Genomic DNA, 17,846 nt, shown 5'->3' on the forward strand with positions numbered 1-17,846 from the left:
CCTTGGAGTCTGCCAGGTCACCTCAAAGGACAAGGGTCTCCTCCTCTTCCGCAGCTCTCCCCTTGCCTCCCCACCCCTTAGCAACCCCCCCCCCCCGTGCAAAGATGCTGAGGGCAGCGCCTGGTCCTCCTGCCCACCAGGTCTGGGTAGATTCTTCAGATTCAGCTGCTGGCCATGTCTCTGCCTTTCTCAGCTGATTGGGGGTGACGGGAAGAGTGATTGCTCCCCCCCCCAAACAAAAAGCACACCTTCATCTAATCAAAGGCCTTATTGAATCCTCGGTAATCACATCTGTGGGGTAATGGGGGCTGAGAGTCATCCCAGCTGGGCTCAGCGCGGCCTGGAGGGGGCTCTAATGGGGCAGAATTGATTTCATCGGAGTGCTTGTCGCCAAAGGCGAGACGGGGGTGGTGGTGCCAGCAGACCTTCCGTCCCACTCAGGGGCAGAACGGGGACCCACTGCAGGAGGGGTGCCCAAAACCTGGACCCACAAGGAGATTCCTGCCAACCCCAAGGGGAACCTCCACAGCATGGCAAGCAGCTGCTCCCTCAGATTGTGGAAGTGATTCTTGACATCCTTGGGCCAAACTTGGCAAGCTGGCAATTGGCATCCAGGACAGAAGCCGGGTGTTTGGGGGCCACGAAGGCTCTAGGACTATTGTTGCTCAGTTGTGGGTCAGAAAGGAGCAAGGATCACCGGCCCCTGGCATTTCAGGAGACCAGCTGCACCTTGGTGGCCCCGTAACCAGCTGTGGGCGTTTCCCCAAAGCCCCCGAAAGTGGGTACCAGCAGGGCCTCTGGCTAAGCTCCAGATGAGCCCCAGGGCTTCTCTCTGTCCATCCCTGCTCTTCTCTCTGCCCAGGCAGACGCGGGTGAAACTCGATTCAGCCCCTGGGAAGGTTCTCCGCCGTCACTGCCCTGGCAGCCACGCCAGCCGGCATGGATCTTCCTCCCCTCCTTCGCCATCCCTGGGCTGGGGGGGGGAAAAGACCCCATGGAGAGGAGCAGGGATGGCGTTGCATTTCAGAGTGCATCTCCTGGCTGAGTTCGTGGTATTGATAAATGACACAAAGCCACACCGGGGACTGGAGGGAAGAGAAGGGGAGAGGGAGGGAGGGGAAATTAAAGAGGGGGCTTCCCTTGGGCCCTGATATGGAGGGGGGCAGGAGGGGGTGGAGGGGCTTCAGGAAAGAAAGAAGGGGCATCCTTGCCAGTCTTGATGCCCTCATTTTGCTCTGGGTAACCAGGAAACAGGGTGAGTTGGGGAGAAACAGCTTTCCTTGGCCAAAGGAAACGGGGAGGATGCCTTGCAGGGATAGAGAGTCACTGCAGAGACAGCCAGATCCCACTAAGATATGCCGGGGGGGGGGGGGGCTTGGAAGTGCTGAGGAAGGGGCTTCGCTTGCCTTTAGCAGAAGAGAGCTGGGGGTGCAGCAGGCCCTTTGGGGAGGCTCTCTGCCCCACTTCCCAGCCCTCCACTGTCGCCACCTCATGCACTAGCAGCACCAGAAGAGCAGCCAGCAGAGGAGAAAAAGAGGTTGCCACAGGTAACAGCTGTCAGGTAATCTCACCTGCAGGAGTGGCCTCTGGGCATTCTGCAGCCAGAACTGCAAGGGGGTTCTGCCCCCCCTTTCTGCCCCTGGGGGCTGATTCTCCACTTCCTTAATGTCCCCCCCCCATCACTAAGGACCTTAGAAGGAAAGTCTTCTTTGCTGGGGGGGGGCAGGAAGCGCTGGGGAGGGGTGAGGAAGCCTCAGAGGTGTGGAGCAGCTGGCTGAGCTCCCGAAATGCTCCCGGGGGCATGATGGCCCTCTGATGGCCTTCTTCCTCTTCTCCCTCCGCCGCCATGAAAGGTCCAGAAGCCCATCCATCAAGCCCCCTCCCCTTCTGCCAGGCTAATTGTAACTAATGGCCGCCTTGCAGAGAGGCAGCACCGCTGGAATGTGGGAATCGTTACCAGCCACGGAGTTCTTGGGCTGAGGGGGGAAGCGGTTAGGAAGGGGGGGGCTGACATCTGTCCTCAGCCACTGGGGAAGCAGGAGAGCGGCTGGAGTGGCTGGTCTGGGAGCTGAAGGTCCAGGGGCAAGAAGACCCTCTGATGGCCGTGAGGGGGACATGGGCCCAGTAGAGTTTGGGGACGTAGGTAAGACCCCCCCCCCCAGAATGATCCTGGCAAGCTAAGAAGGAACTGGGCCCTGGAGACGGAGAGAGAGGTGTTGCGGGCATCCCCTCCAGGGTTCAGCCCAGCGGGCACCAGAGGTGGGCATGGCCTGGGTGGCAGTGCTGCCCTCTAGTGGAGGCTGAGACAACTGGTGGAGATGCTCCCTGAGCTGGCTGGTTTCCTTGCAGACGTTTCATTACCCAAACTAGGTAACATCATCAGGGCCAGCAAGGAGTGCTGTTTGCTTTCAAACTAGCACTGATGGTATTACCTAGTCGGGAAATGAAACGTCTGCAAGGAAACCACCAAGCTCAGAGAGCACCAAGGACCCCTCATTTCACACCCAAGCTACAAATATTCTCCTTTGTTAGTACAACTGGTCCTGAAGCCTCGCCACCTCTCCATTACCCCCTCCACCAATCCCGGCCCCTCCCTTCACAGCCACATCCTCCGAGAGACCACCACTCCTCTCGGGGACCCACCGAGAGGGGAGTATTGGGGACAGGTTTACCGAAGGGGGCTTGGCTGGCTGGGACATTGAGGACACTGTTGGGAGCTGTTCCAGGTGCTGAGCTCTAGCAGTCCTTAAAGGGCACCCCTGATTGTGTGTAGCTTTCCTTTGGCAGGCCGCAGGAAAAGCCCCCTCCCCGAATTGCTGGGTCAAACATTTAACTCCATGGATCAAAGCAGTATTGTTGGGTCAGTTTCTGCCCAGTCCTACCTTTGGGACTGGATGGGCGTCCCTGACGTCCACCAGGGTCTCTACCGTCCATGCCTAGCTCTGCAGGATGGGGGAGGGGTGCTGTACACCACCCCCCCCCCCGGGTTCCCTTGGCCACCCTGGATCTTGCGGATCTTGCCCACCGACTGCTGGGCAGAGATGGGTGGGAATCTCCTCTTTCAGACAAACTTCCCAGGACATAGTTTGCATGTTCCAAGCGATTGGCTTTCTTGCCAAAAAAAATTACTTTTTTTGTTGTTGTTGCTGTTTCTCTCCATTCAACTTCCTCGTCAAAGCTTCCTGAAGGCGCCAGATGAACCCGGCCCCTTCCTGCCTCCGTGTCCCCCCCTCCTCTCCCATCGCATGTTCACACTTCTCTTGCGATCGGCCACCCGACTCAGCCTGGGAAGATCCTGAAGGAGGGAGGCAGACCCCGAAGGGCCAGAATGTCCCTCTCGGCCATCCTCCCCGGCTGGGACCAGTTCTGGCCACTTGCTGGACAGGAGGGGCTCCTGGCTGAGGAGCCGTGAGAACGAGCAGCCCACCGCCGGCACCCCCAGAGTCCCTTGGTGGACCCACACCAGAAGCTCACGGAGGTAAGAATTGCGGGGCGGACGTGGAGACCCTAATGCTCGGCTTGCAAGGATGCCCAGGCACAGAGCTCAGCTGCCAATCAGAGCTGAGCTTGGAAGGGGGCCTCTGGCCGGACTGCTCTTGCTTTGGCCAACCCCAGGAGACTGTCCTCCTCAAGGCAGACAGAGCTGGAGCTGCTGGCATGTGAGGTAACGTCCTTTTTCTTCTGGGATGTTATCCCTTTCCCCAAAGACGCCGCCACCCTTTCAGTCAGGGTGTGGCCTGCCCGAAGTGTCCCTTGGACCCCTGCCCACTTGGGGTCTCCTCGAGAACAGGAGTCTGCCAAAGAGCTGCTTGTCTGAAGCCAGAGTGGATGTTGTACGTGTGAAAGGGTCTCCTTGTGTGGTAAGGGAGGGACAGAGAGGCTGACAAGGGAGCTGATGGGAGCTTCAAGAATGCGCTGGGACCTCTGGGTCTGCCCCCCCCGGAATCCTCTAAGACTTTGCCTTCTGCCCCCAGTTCTAGCAAATAGCATCAGTTCCCAAATGCGCTGGATGGGGTCGAGGAAGTCCTGGGTTCAATTCCCTCCAGCGTCCATTACTCATCCATTGCAAATGCATCTGTTTCCTAGATGAAGCTTCACATTTGTGGCGAAGGCTTAGTTTGACGCACCACCTAAAAAAGCCCGGCGGTGTCACCAGAGACGGTAATCTCTGGGCAGCAGGACTCTTGGGAAACCACAGGCCCTGACTCGCCAGTGGGAAAGCCCTGCCGAGCCCTCCGGGGATCAAACAGAAATCAGCCTCAGAGGGACCTGTTCTCCCTGAGGATCACTTTGGGGTGGGGGGGCTGCAAAGAGCAGGAGGGAAGGAGGGGGTTGTTTGGGGTTATTTTGGCCGAGAAGGTAAGGAGAGTCAAACTGGGTTGGGAGTTCTTGGTTAGGCTGGGAAGTAGCAAAATTATCCGACTGAAAGAGGGTCCCAGGAAAAAGGTCTGCCTCTCTTCTCAGTCTGGGTTGGGCCTCCTCCCCCACCCCCCACTGCAAGCATGCTGTGGGCCGTGGAGCCTAGAGTGACCCCCGGAGAGCCAGGTCCAGCGTGCCTTTCAAGCCTCGCCCGGCCTCCTTGCTCCTTTCTGATAAACAGGAAGCAGGACGGGGGCGTTGAGGCTTCAGGGGTGTAAACAGGAGCTTCCTATCTGTGGGGCAGGAAAGAGGGGAACCTGGGAGGGACAAACAAGGGGGCATCTGCTCACCTCTCCTGCCTTCAGAACGGGGGCCGGCACCGCTATGGTGTTTGGGGAGAAGGGGCAATTTTTGAATTGGTGGCACAGCTGTTCTTTTGGGGATGGGGACTCATCTGGTGACCCTCTGGGGTGCCCGTGCCGGGCTGTGCACTGAGGCACCCCAGATGTCACGCCCGCCACGCCTGCCCTGCGTGTGCTTGGCAAACACCCTTTTCCTGCCAATTTCTTGCCTGTTTCCTCTCCTGCTGTGGCTGGACGCAGCGTTTTCCTGCGATGAAGTCATGGGGACAGGCCCAGGCCGCGAGGCAGCTGCAGAGGGGACGAGGAGCCCTAGGGCTTCAAAACGTCTCCCTCCGAAGCCTCGGGAAACGCCGTCCTACATGCTCTTCTCTGGGTCTTGAACCCAGGACCGGAGTGCCCTCTTCTGAGGGGCAGAGAAAACCCCCGCCTGCCTCCTTTTGGCAAACAACTCCCAGGTGACCAAATCCCGTCTCTGCCAGGGCTGAATTTGCAAAGGCTGCCGGGTGGCCACCCTTCCCCTGGCACGCCATGGCATTCCTGCTCTTTGTGGGTCCATTTGTGTCTTGAGACTCTGGAGAGATCAGGGATTGCAAGCGCCCCCCCCGGGACAAACAGCCCCCACCCATGAGGAGACAGGGAGGAGGGGAGCCCAGACTGGACCTTGCAGCCCCCAAGACACCCCCTCCTCTTCCTGCAATCAAGTCCGTTCTGGCTTCCCCGCTTCCCACGCAGGGATGCTCTGGGCTGCAGCTTTAATTCAAACCAGCTTTGCTCCTGCCTCTCCCCCACCCCCGCAGCCCCCCACCGGCCGTGCAGGAGCTCAGCACAGGCCTGACAGCCAATCTTCCCAGCTGTGGGTTGATGCTCTCCGTCCTGTGCATCCTTCTCTCCCCTTCTCTCTCTCTCTCTTTTGAAACCCCAGCCTTTAACGTTCAGCCCACCCAGCTCTTCCTTGCTTGAAGAAAGTGAAACTGGGGGGGGCACATGCCGCATTTCTGTAGTTTATCCTGCCTGCAGAAATGGTGATAAAGAGCAGTGGTGAGAGCAGAAGGCGCTCTGGGACATTTGCACGAACCTCTGTGCAAAGAAGCTTCCTATATTCAGCCTGTTGCAGCCTTTATTTTCCTCGGCAGACTGTTTTTCAGCCTCCTACTCTACCCTGCAGCCCAAAGATCACCTGGTGGTCCCCCATCCGGTGCAAGCCACGTCCCCCAGCCAGCACCACCCAGGGGCCGCCTCCTTTTTGAGGTGAGGCGGGTTGCCTGTCCTCCTTTCTGCCTGCCCCACACGTGGAGGGGCTTGCCAAGGAGAGATCGGCTCCATTTCCCACACTTTCCATCTGCAGAGCATCAGGGACGCTTCCTGCTTGCAGCCAGGCAAAGCAGCAGAGCGTGTGTGCGCTTCATTGAGTTGCATTGGAGGAGGGCGGCCTTTGGGGCTGAGGCCATCCGGATGAGCCCCATCCAGGCAGAGCATCTGTAGTGGGGGACTGGCAGGGCGGCAAAGGGAGCCACAGCTGTTTGGAGGTGAGGCTGCTCCTGGCAATGTGGGAGAGGGCGAGCTGTGGGCCTTTGCCGAGCTCTGTGTAGCCCCAGCTGTGAAAGGGACACCCTTGCTAGAAGAGATAGAACTGGATTCCTTCCTGGGGGAAAGTCCTCAGATGGGCTGGATCCGGGGAGAGGGCAGCCCCAGACTGCCTTTTGAGAAGGGCCCTCCAGTCTAGTCCCGCTTGCCAAGACATGCGTGGGCTGCATGCATGGCCCCCACAGGCTCCCCAAGACTCGGAGAAGCCTCCGAACGGCCCCGCCTGTCTTCGGTTTCTATCCAAGCAGCCCGCCCCTCCCCAGGGACTCTCGTTTGCAGCTTGGCCAGGAATGGGGGGAGAGGCTTCTCCTTCGCCTCCTCTTCATGTTCCTGGAGACACGGGTGGTCTCTGGACTGGACGTGCGGGAAGGCCAAGCAAACTAGCCCTCCTTGGCAGAGGAGGAGCCTTGCTGGGCTCGGGTGGTGCTCTCCACGGATGGCGGGATTTGACTTTTGCTGGGCTTCCTGTGCCAGGGGGTCCCTCAACCGTCGCCTCTAGTTCTGCCCTGTGTCCGGCTGCATTTTGGTGAAACCTCCCAGCTCACAGGCAGGGATGCGTCTCCAGACATTTGGGTGCAAATATTGGGAGGGATGCAGAAGAGGGAGGGCCAGGCTCTCCCCTCCCCTCCCCAACCCATGTTTTTGCCCTCCTTTCGGGGCTCCTGGGAGACCCAGCCCACGGCAGGAGGAGGGACCTGGGAACAGCCAGGAAGGGGTTGCCAAACTTTGCTGCCTCAGCAAAGGGGAGGAAGAGAATTGGACCGAGTGGATGGATGCTGCTCTGCTCTGTTGCCAGAGGGGGGGGAATGGAGGGGGGAGCACGTCCAGAGAGTGGAGGAGGCTTAACTCTTTCACTGCCAGCAGTGGGAACCAATGCTTGGTAACAGGAGCTTGTCTGGCGCCATTCAAGTCAGCAGAGTTTTCCTATGTGGAAAAGTGCCGGCTGCCTCCAGCCGTGAGAAACTGCCCGGGGTCAGTGGTCAGGCCTGGGCTTAGGAAAACGATTCCAGAGTTGCAAAAACTTTGTGGCAGATTAAGTCTGTGAAAGGAGGGGGCCTTCAAACTTAAAATCACAGTGGCTGCCTTCCAGAGCCACGATGGTCTTCCAGCTTTTGTTTCAAACTGAAACCTTCTCCGTTTCTCTGAACTGGGACCTTGGAAATGAAGGAACAGGGGGGAAAAAAGAAGGAAAATCTGATTTTCTATTGACACTGCCTGCCACACTTCAGGTCTTCCGCTTCAGCATCTCCAGTCCTTCAGAGAACCACATCCCCCTCCTTCTCTGCTCATCCGTGCTTGTTGGATAGCTCTGTTCCAACATCCAAACTCCTTGGAGACGGCCTGTCCTGTTCCATGGGGAGGGAGTGCCAAGGACAAGACCGTTTGGGGTCCTCGTGTTTGTCCAGCCCGGGTCCTAGAAAGCCCCTGCTCTGCGAGGCTCCCTGTTTTCCCACAGGCGTTCCTGTGCTTGTGGACATCGCGCTGGAAAGATGCCAAAGGGACGACATCTTCACTTCAATCACTTCAAAGGTCTTTGCGGTCACCATAAACCCCTTTTTGTTCCCACCTCTCAGGATGATGGCTTACCGTTACTCCCTGCTGGTGCTGTGGCTGCAGGTGGATCGGGCCCTGTTGCTCAGCTCCAATGACCCCAATGTCTGCAGCTACTGGGAAAGGTGAGACGCCCTTGGAATGCAAAGAGGGGGGTGACTCAGTGTACCCCCTCCCCCATTTTTAGGAAGAGGCCATTCCCCCCCAACAAAAAAATTTTGGGGGGAAAGAGCTCCTTTCCCCATTTCTCCCCTCATCGGACGTCAGCCCCCAGCATTTGAGTGGTGGGTGAGCATCCAAGGTTGTGCTGCTGTTCCCCCCAGTTTCACCACCGTCTCCAAGGAGTCCTTCGTGCAGCCCTTCGTCCAGGAGTCCAAGGAGCCCTGCAGGAGCCTGGCGTGGCTGCGGGCGAAGACCTGCCCTCCATACAGGTGAGCAGGACCTCTCCCACCTGAATGCTCCCCCCCCCCGGCAGGGCTGGAGCCCTTGGCTGGGCTGTGGCGCAGAACCCCAGTCTCTCCCGGTGCCCAGCAGCCTTTTCTCTTGGCGCTTTCAGAGTCCTGTACAAGACGGCCTACCGGCAAGGCGTCAAAGTAGACTACCGAAGACGCCATCAGTGCTGCGAGGGCTTCTATGAGAGCAACAACATCTGTGTCCGTAAGCCCTTCTAACCCGCCCCCCAGCGATTCCCCTCTGTGGAGCCCCTGCAGGAGGGAAGACAGTCTGCACACAAAGCCTCAGGAAGCAGAGCAGGGCCAGGCCTGGAAAGGGATGGGATGGGATGGGAGACTACCAGGAGACCCCAGGGCCAGAAAGTAGACTGGGAAATATCAAAAGATCCGGGAAGCCGTCAACAGCAAGCTGTTTCTGCATTTCTGTTGAGCCAACGGCCTGAATTTCTTGTCCCTGGCGTTGAGCTCAGGAGGGGTGTGAGCCTTTAATTCTTTGCTTAGCCCCTGCGGACCTGGGGGAAGCAGTTCTGCAGGTCCTCACACAGTCGGGCAGGGACTGGCCGGTGATGCTCTTTCTCCCCTCTCGGCTGCAGCTCGGTGTGCCCAGGAGTGCGTGCACGGACGGTGTGTGGCTCCAGACCAGTGCCAGTGTGAGCAAGGCTGGAGGGGCGCAGACTGCTCCAGTGGTGAGTCACCCCCTTGAGCCAGTCCAGAGCTCAAAAAGAAAGACCTGGGGGCATGGGTGGGATCCACAAAGAGCATCAGGAATTAGAGCAGCCTTTGGGCAGGCCTCCCCCTTGTCTAGACCTGCTCATTCAGGGCACTTGACTGACATAGACTTTGGGCAAGGGGATCCAGAGCTGCCCGCCCTTCTCAAGAGGGCAGCCAATGATCTTAGAAGCAGGTTGGATCAAGGCCCCAGGAGACCTGGAGGAGTGCACGGCCTCTCTTTCTGCTTCCAGAATGCAGTGAGCGATCCTGGGGGCCCAACTGCCAAAGCCTCTGCACGTGCTCGAACGGAGGCAGCTGTGACCCCCTGACTGGGGCCTGCGCTTGTCCCCCTGGCTACCGTGGGCAGGAGTGCCAAGAGCCCTGTGCCACAGGGACTTATGGCCAAGGATGCCAGCTGGACTGCCATTGCCAGAATGGAGCGGGCTGCAGCCACGTGACCGGCGCCTGTCTCTGCTCTCCCGGCTATGCAGGGCCACAGTGAGTGTCGGGGCAGAAATGTTGGGCTGGGGCATTCTGGGAAGGCAGCACCAGAGACATGGGGGCATCATAGCAACATCACTGCTGAGTTTTTCAGCACCAGAAATTGCAGGAGATCGACTAAATGGAATCACTTAACTTAGGTTGGACTAGAGGGTGTAATGTACCTCAGGGATCCCCTCTAGACACACTTAAGTTTTGCACCAGCTGGGGGGGGGGTGTAAAACGTTTGGGGAGGTCTAGAAGAGGCTGCTCTGATTGTCCGTAATGGACAGCACAGTAGGCTTGGACACAGAATAGGTCTCCGAGAGGCTCATTTCCTCCCAAAGTGGGTCACAAGTTCCTTGATACCAACGGTGGCCTTGAGTCCGTCCTCTAGATGCCCCTCCCCTCCCTCTCTCTTCCAGCTGCGAGACCCCCTGCTCCAACGGCACCCATGGGTTCCAGTGTCCAGCCTACTGCCCCTGCCAGAACGGGGGCGTCTGCCATCCCCCCTTCTCCGGCAAATGTGCCTGCCCCCCTGGATGGACGGTAGGTGGTTGGGTGGGCAGGGACAGGGAGGTGGACCCCCAGCCTCTAACCTCTGAACCAGAAGCCTTCTCCAACCCCTTGCAGTGGGGCTGGAAAAAACCCAATTCTTTGGGGTCAATTCTACCTTCTTATTTATGGGAACAGAGGCACGGAATGGAGGAAAGGCTGTTTGACAACACAGTTGGATGTGACAAAATCTCCCTGCCATTTGGACACACATTGTTGGTTGAATCTCCCTCCAGGCAGTTTCTGACCTCTTTCCTCCCACAGGGTGACATCTGCTCCACCCGATGCCCCATTGGGCGCTTTGGCTCCAGCTGCCAGGAAGAATGCCGGTGCCACAACGGAGGCCAGTGCGATCCTGATTTGGGCCAGTGCCGTTGTGCCCCGGGCTACCTGGGAGAGGAGTGAGTATCCCCTCTGCAGATGTGGGGGTCTTCACAAAGACCCTCATGATGGTCTTTGCAGGCCACCAGCCAGCTGAGGATGGCAGGTATCATTTCTGATTCTCTGGAATGAAGTGACCCGGTTCCATTTTGGTTAAAACCCCTTCTCAGGTCCTGCATCTGGGCCTTGGATCCAGACAAACTGGAATAGGTTCAAAGAAGGTCCACGAAGAGCATCAGAAAGTAGAAACTAAGATACAGGAGGACACGAGACATTTCACACTGAGAACAGAGCAAAGAAAGTGTTCTTCTAAAAGCAAAATGCAGGACACACAATTTCAGTACAAAAAAGTCACATTCCGCCTAAATTTCCTAACAATAGCAGCAGCTTGAGAAAGAAAATGTTTTCCACAGAGGTGAAGGACCCCTGTTACGCATCTGTTTTGGAGATCAACTGTGCGGCCTGCAGGGATCCCCCAAGGGGAGGATTCTCCTCCCACCAAACTGACCTCCTGTCTTTAGCTGCACCGGCCACTTGAGGCCTGGCACGATCCCCGTGGCCACCCGCGGCAGTTTTGGCCCAGCTGCAGTTGTCATTGACTGGGCTCTCTTCCCCGGGGGTGTCCTGCCTGTCTGCCAAGGCCAGTCGCCCCGTCTCAGCTAAAAGTAGCAACAGCCCTTTGTAAACCCAGTCAACATTCATGGAGGAAGCCCATTGCCAATTAGGTTGACTGCGGTTAGCGGACAAGTCCGTGTTTCCCCCTAAACTGCAAGAGGAAGGAAACGCTGCTGCTGCAGCCCAGGAATTGCAAACAATGGGGAAGACGCTTCTGGGGAAGATGGAGGCAGCCACTTCTCCAAGTCCGAGAATGATGTGGAAGAGCTGGCGGGGAAGAGCACTTATGGCTCTCTAAAGGTTGTGCAATGCTGTTGGCAGTCGGACCAGGCCAAGCCCATCCTGGAGAGAATTCCCTGTAGATCTCTGCTGGAATGTAGTCTGGAGTCGCAGGAGGGAGGGGCTGCTTCCCAAAGGGCACAGCCTGGAATCTCTGGTAGGCAGGAAGAGGGCGAAGGTGGGGCCTCTCTAGGATTCATGGAGTATCTCTATAGCTAAGCGGAGAGTTACTTTAGTCTGGCAAAATTCCGTCTGTAAGTGAACAGCTATAAAGAGTACTCAGAAGTGATCCCGTGTCTCATTCTTGGTTCCTTGGGCTTGGCATGATCAGGGTCAAGAGGATCCCTCTTGCAGTGGTGGTGGTGGGCCTGTGACAGACTTTCCTCACCCCCCCACCACGGTTTTATGGGTTGTGTTGACTTTGGTGAGTCCATTTTCTAAGCCAGCGGTTGACCAACTGGAAGATGCACCTGTTTTCTATTCTTCATCCTCCTGCTCCTTCCCTCCCCAAGATGCCGCGAAAAGTGTCCCATCGGCAAATACGGACAGGACTGCCACGAGACCTGTGACTGCACCAACGGGGGCCACTGCTTTCACATCAGCGGGGGCTGCTTGTGCGAAGCTGGATTCTATGGCAGTCGCTGTGAGGAGCGCAAATGTCTTCCTGGGCTGTACGGCCTCAGTTGTCAGTTTCCTTGTCTCTGCGATCCTCAGCACACACAGAGGTCAGTCTGGAGGTGCCCTTGTTTCCTTGAGGCACTGACCCTGCCCGCCTTCCCCACACCTGGTGGACAGGATAGATTGGAGTGGTCCCAGTAGGGAAATCAGTTCCTTAGGATAAGCCCACTGGAAGGGCATCACTTCTCTGTTTATCCTCACAGCTGCCACCCCATCTCTGGGGAATGCTCCTGCAAGGCAGGATGGGCCGGCCTCTACTGCAACGAGACGTGTCCTCGTGGATCCCACGGCCTCAGGTGCCAGGATCCCTGCATGTGCCTGAACGGGGGCACTTGTGACGGAGAGACGGGGCACTGCAGCTGCCCACCTGGCTATACAGTGAGTACCTCTTGGAGACTGGAGGGGGGCGTTTTCTGGGGCTCAGCTGGACCCCCTGACTGCTTTTACCTTGGGCAGGACAAGCACTGCTCCAGCCCCTGCCCAGATGACACTTTTGGGGTGAACTGCTCTCAGGAGTGCAACTGCCAAAATGCCTTGGGCTGTTCTCCAGTGGATGGGACCTGTTTCTGCAAGGAAGGTAGGACATCGCTGGGATGGTGCGTGGGTGAGACTTTGGGAGGCAGGCAAAGAGATGCTGCTTGGGGAACAGTCAGATGAAAGATGGCTGAGCCCCAGTTGCACGATGGCTAAAGAGGCTCACAAGTTCCTAGGGAGAGTTGCACTTTCAGACTTGCAAAATGCAGACTGTTACTGGAGCGTTACAATCAGGTAGAATTGGATCGTCTGGTTGTGTCTACCCAAGAAGGTGGACCATCGTTCTGGGGAAGAACAAAATGGGAAGGTCTTCTGTGAATCTCCCCCTCCCCTCTGTTTCTCCTCCTCCTTCCAGGCTGGCAGGGAGCAGACTGTTCTGCCCCCTGCTCTGCAGGCACCTGGGGTGCCAGTTGCAACCAAACCTGCCTCTGTGGCAACGGAGCGACCTGTGATCCCATCGACGGAGGATGCACCTGCACGGCTGGGTGGCAAGGCAGCCGCTGCAGGCAGCCGTGCCCGGTGAGAGGAAAAAGAGCTCGGACGGCAGCCCGGCTGGCTCTTGGGCTGACTCTCCCCGAAGGATCTGCCTCTGGGCGGCCCCCCAGGGCAGCCTTCCTGGAGAAGAAGTCCTTGGTGGTGGCTGCGACCAGGTCTTGAGTGGCAAAGTCAGAGTTGGAAGGGACTCCGGAGGCCTTCTAGCCCAACCCCCTCCTCAGCAGGAGACCCTATCAGTCCACTGGCTGCCGGCCAACCGCTGCTCTTCCTTCTCTCCCCCTCCTTCTTGCTCAGGATTGGTTCTTCAGCCTGGGCTGCACTCGGAGGTGTTTCTGTGAAAATGCTGCTGGCTGCGACCCCGTCTCCGGACGATGCCGCTGCCGGCCTGGATGGACAGGTCAGGAGGAGGCTGGGTGGGTTGGGTCAGACCTTGGGGGCTTCAGTCCCACTTGCTGACGGATGGTGAGTTCAGATTCTTCTGAACTGGACCCCAGCAGCCTCTGCAGCCCCATTGATGTGGGGCATGCACTGACCTGGGACCGTCTCCTTCTCCCCAGGACCTCGTTGTAGCCAGCCCTGTGCGGAGGGCCTGTGGGGAGAGCAGTGCCGCCAGCTGTGCTCCTGCAAGAATGGGGCCAACTGTTCCCCCAAGGATGGCATCTGCGAATGCACCCCAGGCTTCCGGGGGCCCAACTGCCAGCGGTGTAAGTGAACCGGTCTTCCCTGGGGCAGCAGAATCCCCCTCCCCCTCTGGAGACCCCGGGCCTCTGCTGGGGAGGGGACAGGGAGGGAGAGAAAAAACAGCCCACTTGCCAACTGAAGTACCCACCTCTCTGCCAACAAGCCTCTAAAGTGCCAGTCTACTGCTGAGGGCAACAGGTGAATTCCGGCTGATCCTTCCTCAGAGCTGCGCCATCCCTGCCCTCAGACTGACCTACCTCCCCTTCCCCTTCTCACCAACCTCTGCCCCAAATGCAGCCTGCCAACCGGGCCGTTACGGCAAGAAGTGCTCTGTGCCCTGCAAGTGTGCAAATCACTCCATCTGCCACCCTGTGGACGGCTCTTGTGACTGCCCGCCTGGCTGGATGGGCAGCGATTGCGCACGACGTGAGTCAGACAGGCGCAAAGCCAAGCTCAAGAAATCCCACGATGCCCCTCTTCCAGCATGGGGGGAGGGAGCCCAGGAACGGGGCTGACTCCCGCTGGACCCCTTGGCTGGGATTGTGCCATTTGAGTCTACTCTGAGGGGGTCCCCACCTCACCCCCTGAATGCCATCTTCTGGATTGGTACGATCCACAAATACCAACCATCCGATCTCTTTGAAGGGTGCACTTCCGGCTTCTTCGGCAACAACTGCACCTCCCGGTGCCAATGCCAGCACGGGGCCTTCTGTGACCCAGGCACAGGGTCCTGCTCATGCCCCTCGGGATACACCGGGGCCCACTGTGAGACCAGTAAGTGCGACATCCTGCACCCGCCAGACTCCTCTTTGAGGCCCTGGGCGCCAAGGCCCAGGAATGAACAAAGTGAAAATAACCAAGAATTGGGGTGCCCATTTTTCTTCCTTCTCTTTCTTTCTTTCTTTCTTTCTTTCTTTCTTTCTTTCTTTCTTTCTTTCTTTCTTTCTTTCTTTCTTTCTTTCTTTCTTTCTTTCTTTCTTCTTTCTCTCCCATCTCCATCCTCAAAGAGAAGGAGAGGCTGTGCCAGGGGATGTGCCAGAGGCCCCTCTGCTGCGGAAATTTAATTCTGGGAGCTTTGACCATCCAGAGCAGGTGTCTCCAAACTTGGCAAGTTTGAGACATGGCTGCCTTCAACTCCCAGAAGTCTTAAAGTTGCCAAGTTTGTAGACAGCTGATCCAGAGGGCAAGGTGTGGCAGGAGGGTCCCTGGACAGGCGGGGCTGACCCCAGCTCCTAAGGAAAGCTGCGTCTGAATGTTCTGTTCCTCAATTAAACGATTCACAGGCCACCCCGATCACCCCCTCACCACAGTTCCCGCCTCGCCAGCCATTGACCGCTCCTTGGGGGCCATGATTGGCATTATCATCCTGGCCGCTTTGCTGGCGGCAGTTCTGGTGTTTTTCTTCTGCTACCGGCGGTGTCAGAAGGAGAAGGAGAAGCGGCACGTCTCCGTGGCCTACACTACAGGGACCGGCAGTTCGGAATACGTCGTCCCTGGTGAGCTGGGGCTGGAGGATGTTTGGGAGCAAGTTAAAAAAGGAGGGGGACAGCACCCCTTAGAGGGGCGGCCAGGGAGTGCCAAGCTTTGTGCCCGGGTTGCCTGCACTCTTCTGACACAAATGCAAATGACAGGGAGTTTCCAAGCAGGCTAGCTTGAATGAATGGCTCTTCTTTCCAGACGTGTCGCCCAATTACACCCATTATTATTCGAACCCCAGCTACCACACCCTCTCGCCCTGCTCCCCCGGCTTCGCCATCCCAAGCAGCTCCGATTTGCCTGGCAAGGTGAGGATCCCGTTCCCCCCCCAGGACCCTTTTCTCCCCTTCAGAAAACACCCCACCCTGGTCGATAACGGGGTCTCTCCATAGGTACAAAGAGGCAGGTCTGGATGGGCAGGGGTTGGCACCCAGGGCACCCGTGCCAGAGCTGCTCCTTTCCTGTCCTACCATCCGCACCACCTCCCTAAGTATTCAAAATTTGCAAGCATTAAAGTTTTTTTTCCCTTCCGTTGACATTCCTCAGTTTATAACCGGATATCCTGATTTTCCTGGAATTAGTTGCCCCCTTTCCCCTTGCAATGGGGCTGCCCTGTCTGATTCAGAGGCTTTGCCTGCTCCCCTCCCTCCCCCAACTTTTACGACCAGCAACCCAGAGCCGTCTTTTCTCCAACCTGCAGAATCTGGAGCGGGACTGGCAGGGGGCCGACTGCAACGCCACCCTGCCCAGCGCCTGGAGGCACCGCCAGGGCAGTCCGGCCCACGGTGAGCACCTGCAGGTGGTCCTCTGAAGGGGGGCAGGTTTGAGCAGGGAGAGGAAAGCGCCACACTGGGTTGCCCCCTTAAGTATCCCACCCCCTCCCCCTTTTGCACATCACCCCCCCACCTCAAATCCCACTTAATTGGACAACTGCCTCTTCTGCAGGGGGTGGATACTTAGACCGCAGCTGCAGCTACACGGACGGCCTGGGGAAATATCGCTGCCAAGGTAACGGGTCAAAAAGGCGGACTTTCCAGGACTTCTCAGAGACCCTTGGCAGACGAGAGCTGCTAGGTGGTCGAATATGGCAGCTGGTTGCGTGCCTTGGCCCTGGAGAATGTGAGGTTGCTTGGGGACCTCATTGGTCCACCGAAACAGCCCAGGATGGTTCTCCAGCGTCGTCCCCGTTTCCCAACCCCAGAGAGGTTGGGCTGAGCCTTCAGGACACCTGGCTGTGCTTGCAGGACACAGCAAATGCCGTGGCCCACCTCTGCCCTCTTTTCTTCCTAGTGCACGCTAAGGAGGTGCCCTGGGGGCGCAGCGACAGCTCCCTCAGCAGCGAGAACCCCTATGCCACCATCAAGGACTGCCCCGGCCCTGCTGGGAAGGCGCCCGAGGGCAGCTACATGGAGATGAAGTCCCCCCCCTCCTCCAAGCGGGAGAAATCCTACGCGGAGATCAGCCTCTTCGAGGACCCCTCCTGCAGCTCTGAGGCCAAGGAAGAGGAAGGTACGGGTAAGGATGAAGGCTGGGCGCCCCCCACTCCGAGAGTGGCGGTCACGCCTAGAAGCAAAAGCCTTCCGTTCGAGGGTGGAGTTCCATTTATTGCCCTTCTGGTCCTGCTGTCTTTCCAAAACACAAACCCCCTCAGCCCCCCAACACCCCGAGATTACAGTACAAGAAGATACGCTAACAATGATCGGCTTAAAATAACAACAATCATAAAAATAAACCTGCCTGCGTTTGGGGACAACCCCTCCATTTTCAAAGAAGTCTTGCTGGATGAGAGGGAAGGTGAAGTCTGCAACGGATGGGCAGTTTTGGGGGGGGGATCTTTCCCAGGGGTTACAGACGTGAGGAGGAGGCCTTTGATGGGTGCCCATGAGACAAAGCAGGAGGCCCCACTTTTTATGGCAAGTCCTCAGCCCTAAGAACCAAATTCGCTAATATAAAAAGGTGTCCATTTGGCAAACAGGATTCCTTTCTCCCCCCCCCAAAAAAAAAGGGAGAGGGGGAGGACGTGGCAGCCTTGCAGAAGTGCAGACCTCCTTCCCTGCCTACCTGCACCCTGCAAGGGTCATCAGGACAAAGGGAAGCTCTGCTGCGCCCGGGACTTCTCTCCGGGGCCAGACATCCCCTGAACTGTGCCACGTCTGCCTCTGTCTCTTCACCCAAGCCGCCCTGAGTCACAAAGGGATTCGGGGGGGGGGGCTTAACCTGCTGTGTGAACCCTGTTCCTGAGGGTGAGGGGGGGCTTGGGAAACTTTGTCTTATGGGTTGGTGCGAATTATGGGCTCCAGGTGTTGAGTCCGGAAGTGCCTGACGTGGAAGGAGGGCCTGGTTTGCAGCTCCATCTTTCATCCTCTTTTTCCCTCTCCTCTCCCCCTTTTAGCCGCAGCAGAAGGCGTCCCGCAGGCGACTGCAGCCGTGCCCCCCAACCACTACGATTCTCCCAAAAATAGCCACATCCCCAGCCACTATGATGTGCCCCCCGTCCGGCACTACCCGCCATCCCCTCCACTCCGAAGACAAGCCCGGTGAGGCTTCTGCCTGCTGGTGGCTGCCTCTCCCAGACGCTTCTCAAGGGAAGGACCGGGAGCCAGGATGACCGGCGCATTGGGGGCTCCCGGCCATTTGGGGCAAGATGAACAAC

At 57.8% G+C, this 17,846-nt stretch overlaps 1 protein-coding gene across 1 annotated transcript; it reads left to right on the top strand.

The window, feature by feature from the left end:
• The first annotated feature begins 3,268 nt into the window (after positions 1-3,268).
• PEAR1 (platelet endothelial aggregation receptor 1) lies at positions 3,269-17,736 on the top strand. Its single transcript, XM_081340602.1, has 22 exons — positions 3,269-3,478; positions 7,880-7,981; positions 8,180-8,287; positions 8,413-8,513; positions 8,902-8,994; positions 9,271-9,517; positions 9,925-10,048; positions 10,319-10,455; positions 11,842-12,054; positions 12,211-12,385; positions 12,464-12,584; positions 12,897-13,060; positions 13,331-13,433; positions 13,594-13,740; positions 14,015-14,143; positions 14,363-14,491; positions 15,001-15,213; positions 15,395-15,501; positions 15,894-15,978; positions 16,139-16,201; positions 16,484-16,708; positions 17,586-17,736. The coding sequence occupies exons 2-22, from the start codon at positions 7,881-7,883 to the stop codon at positions 17,732-17,734; spliced, it is 2,934 nt and encodes a 977-aa protein (XP_081196728.1). The 5' UTR covers positions 3,269-3,478; position 7,880; the 3' UTR covers positions 17,735-17,736.
• Positions 17,737-17,846: the final 110 nt, after the last annotated feature.

Source organism: Vipera berus (genome assembly GCF_964194415.1).
Source record: "Vipera berus genome assembly, chromosome: 16".
NCBI classification, from domain to species: Eukaryota; Metazoa; Chordata; class Lepidosauria; order Squamata; family Viperidae; genus Vipera; species Vipera berus.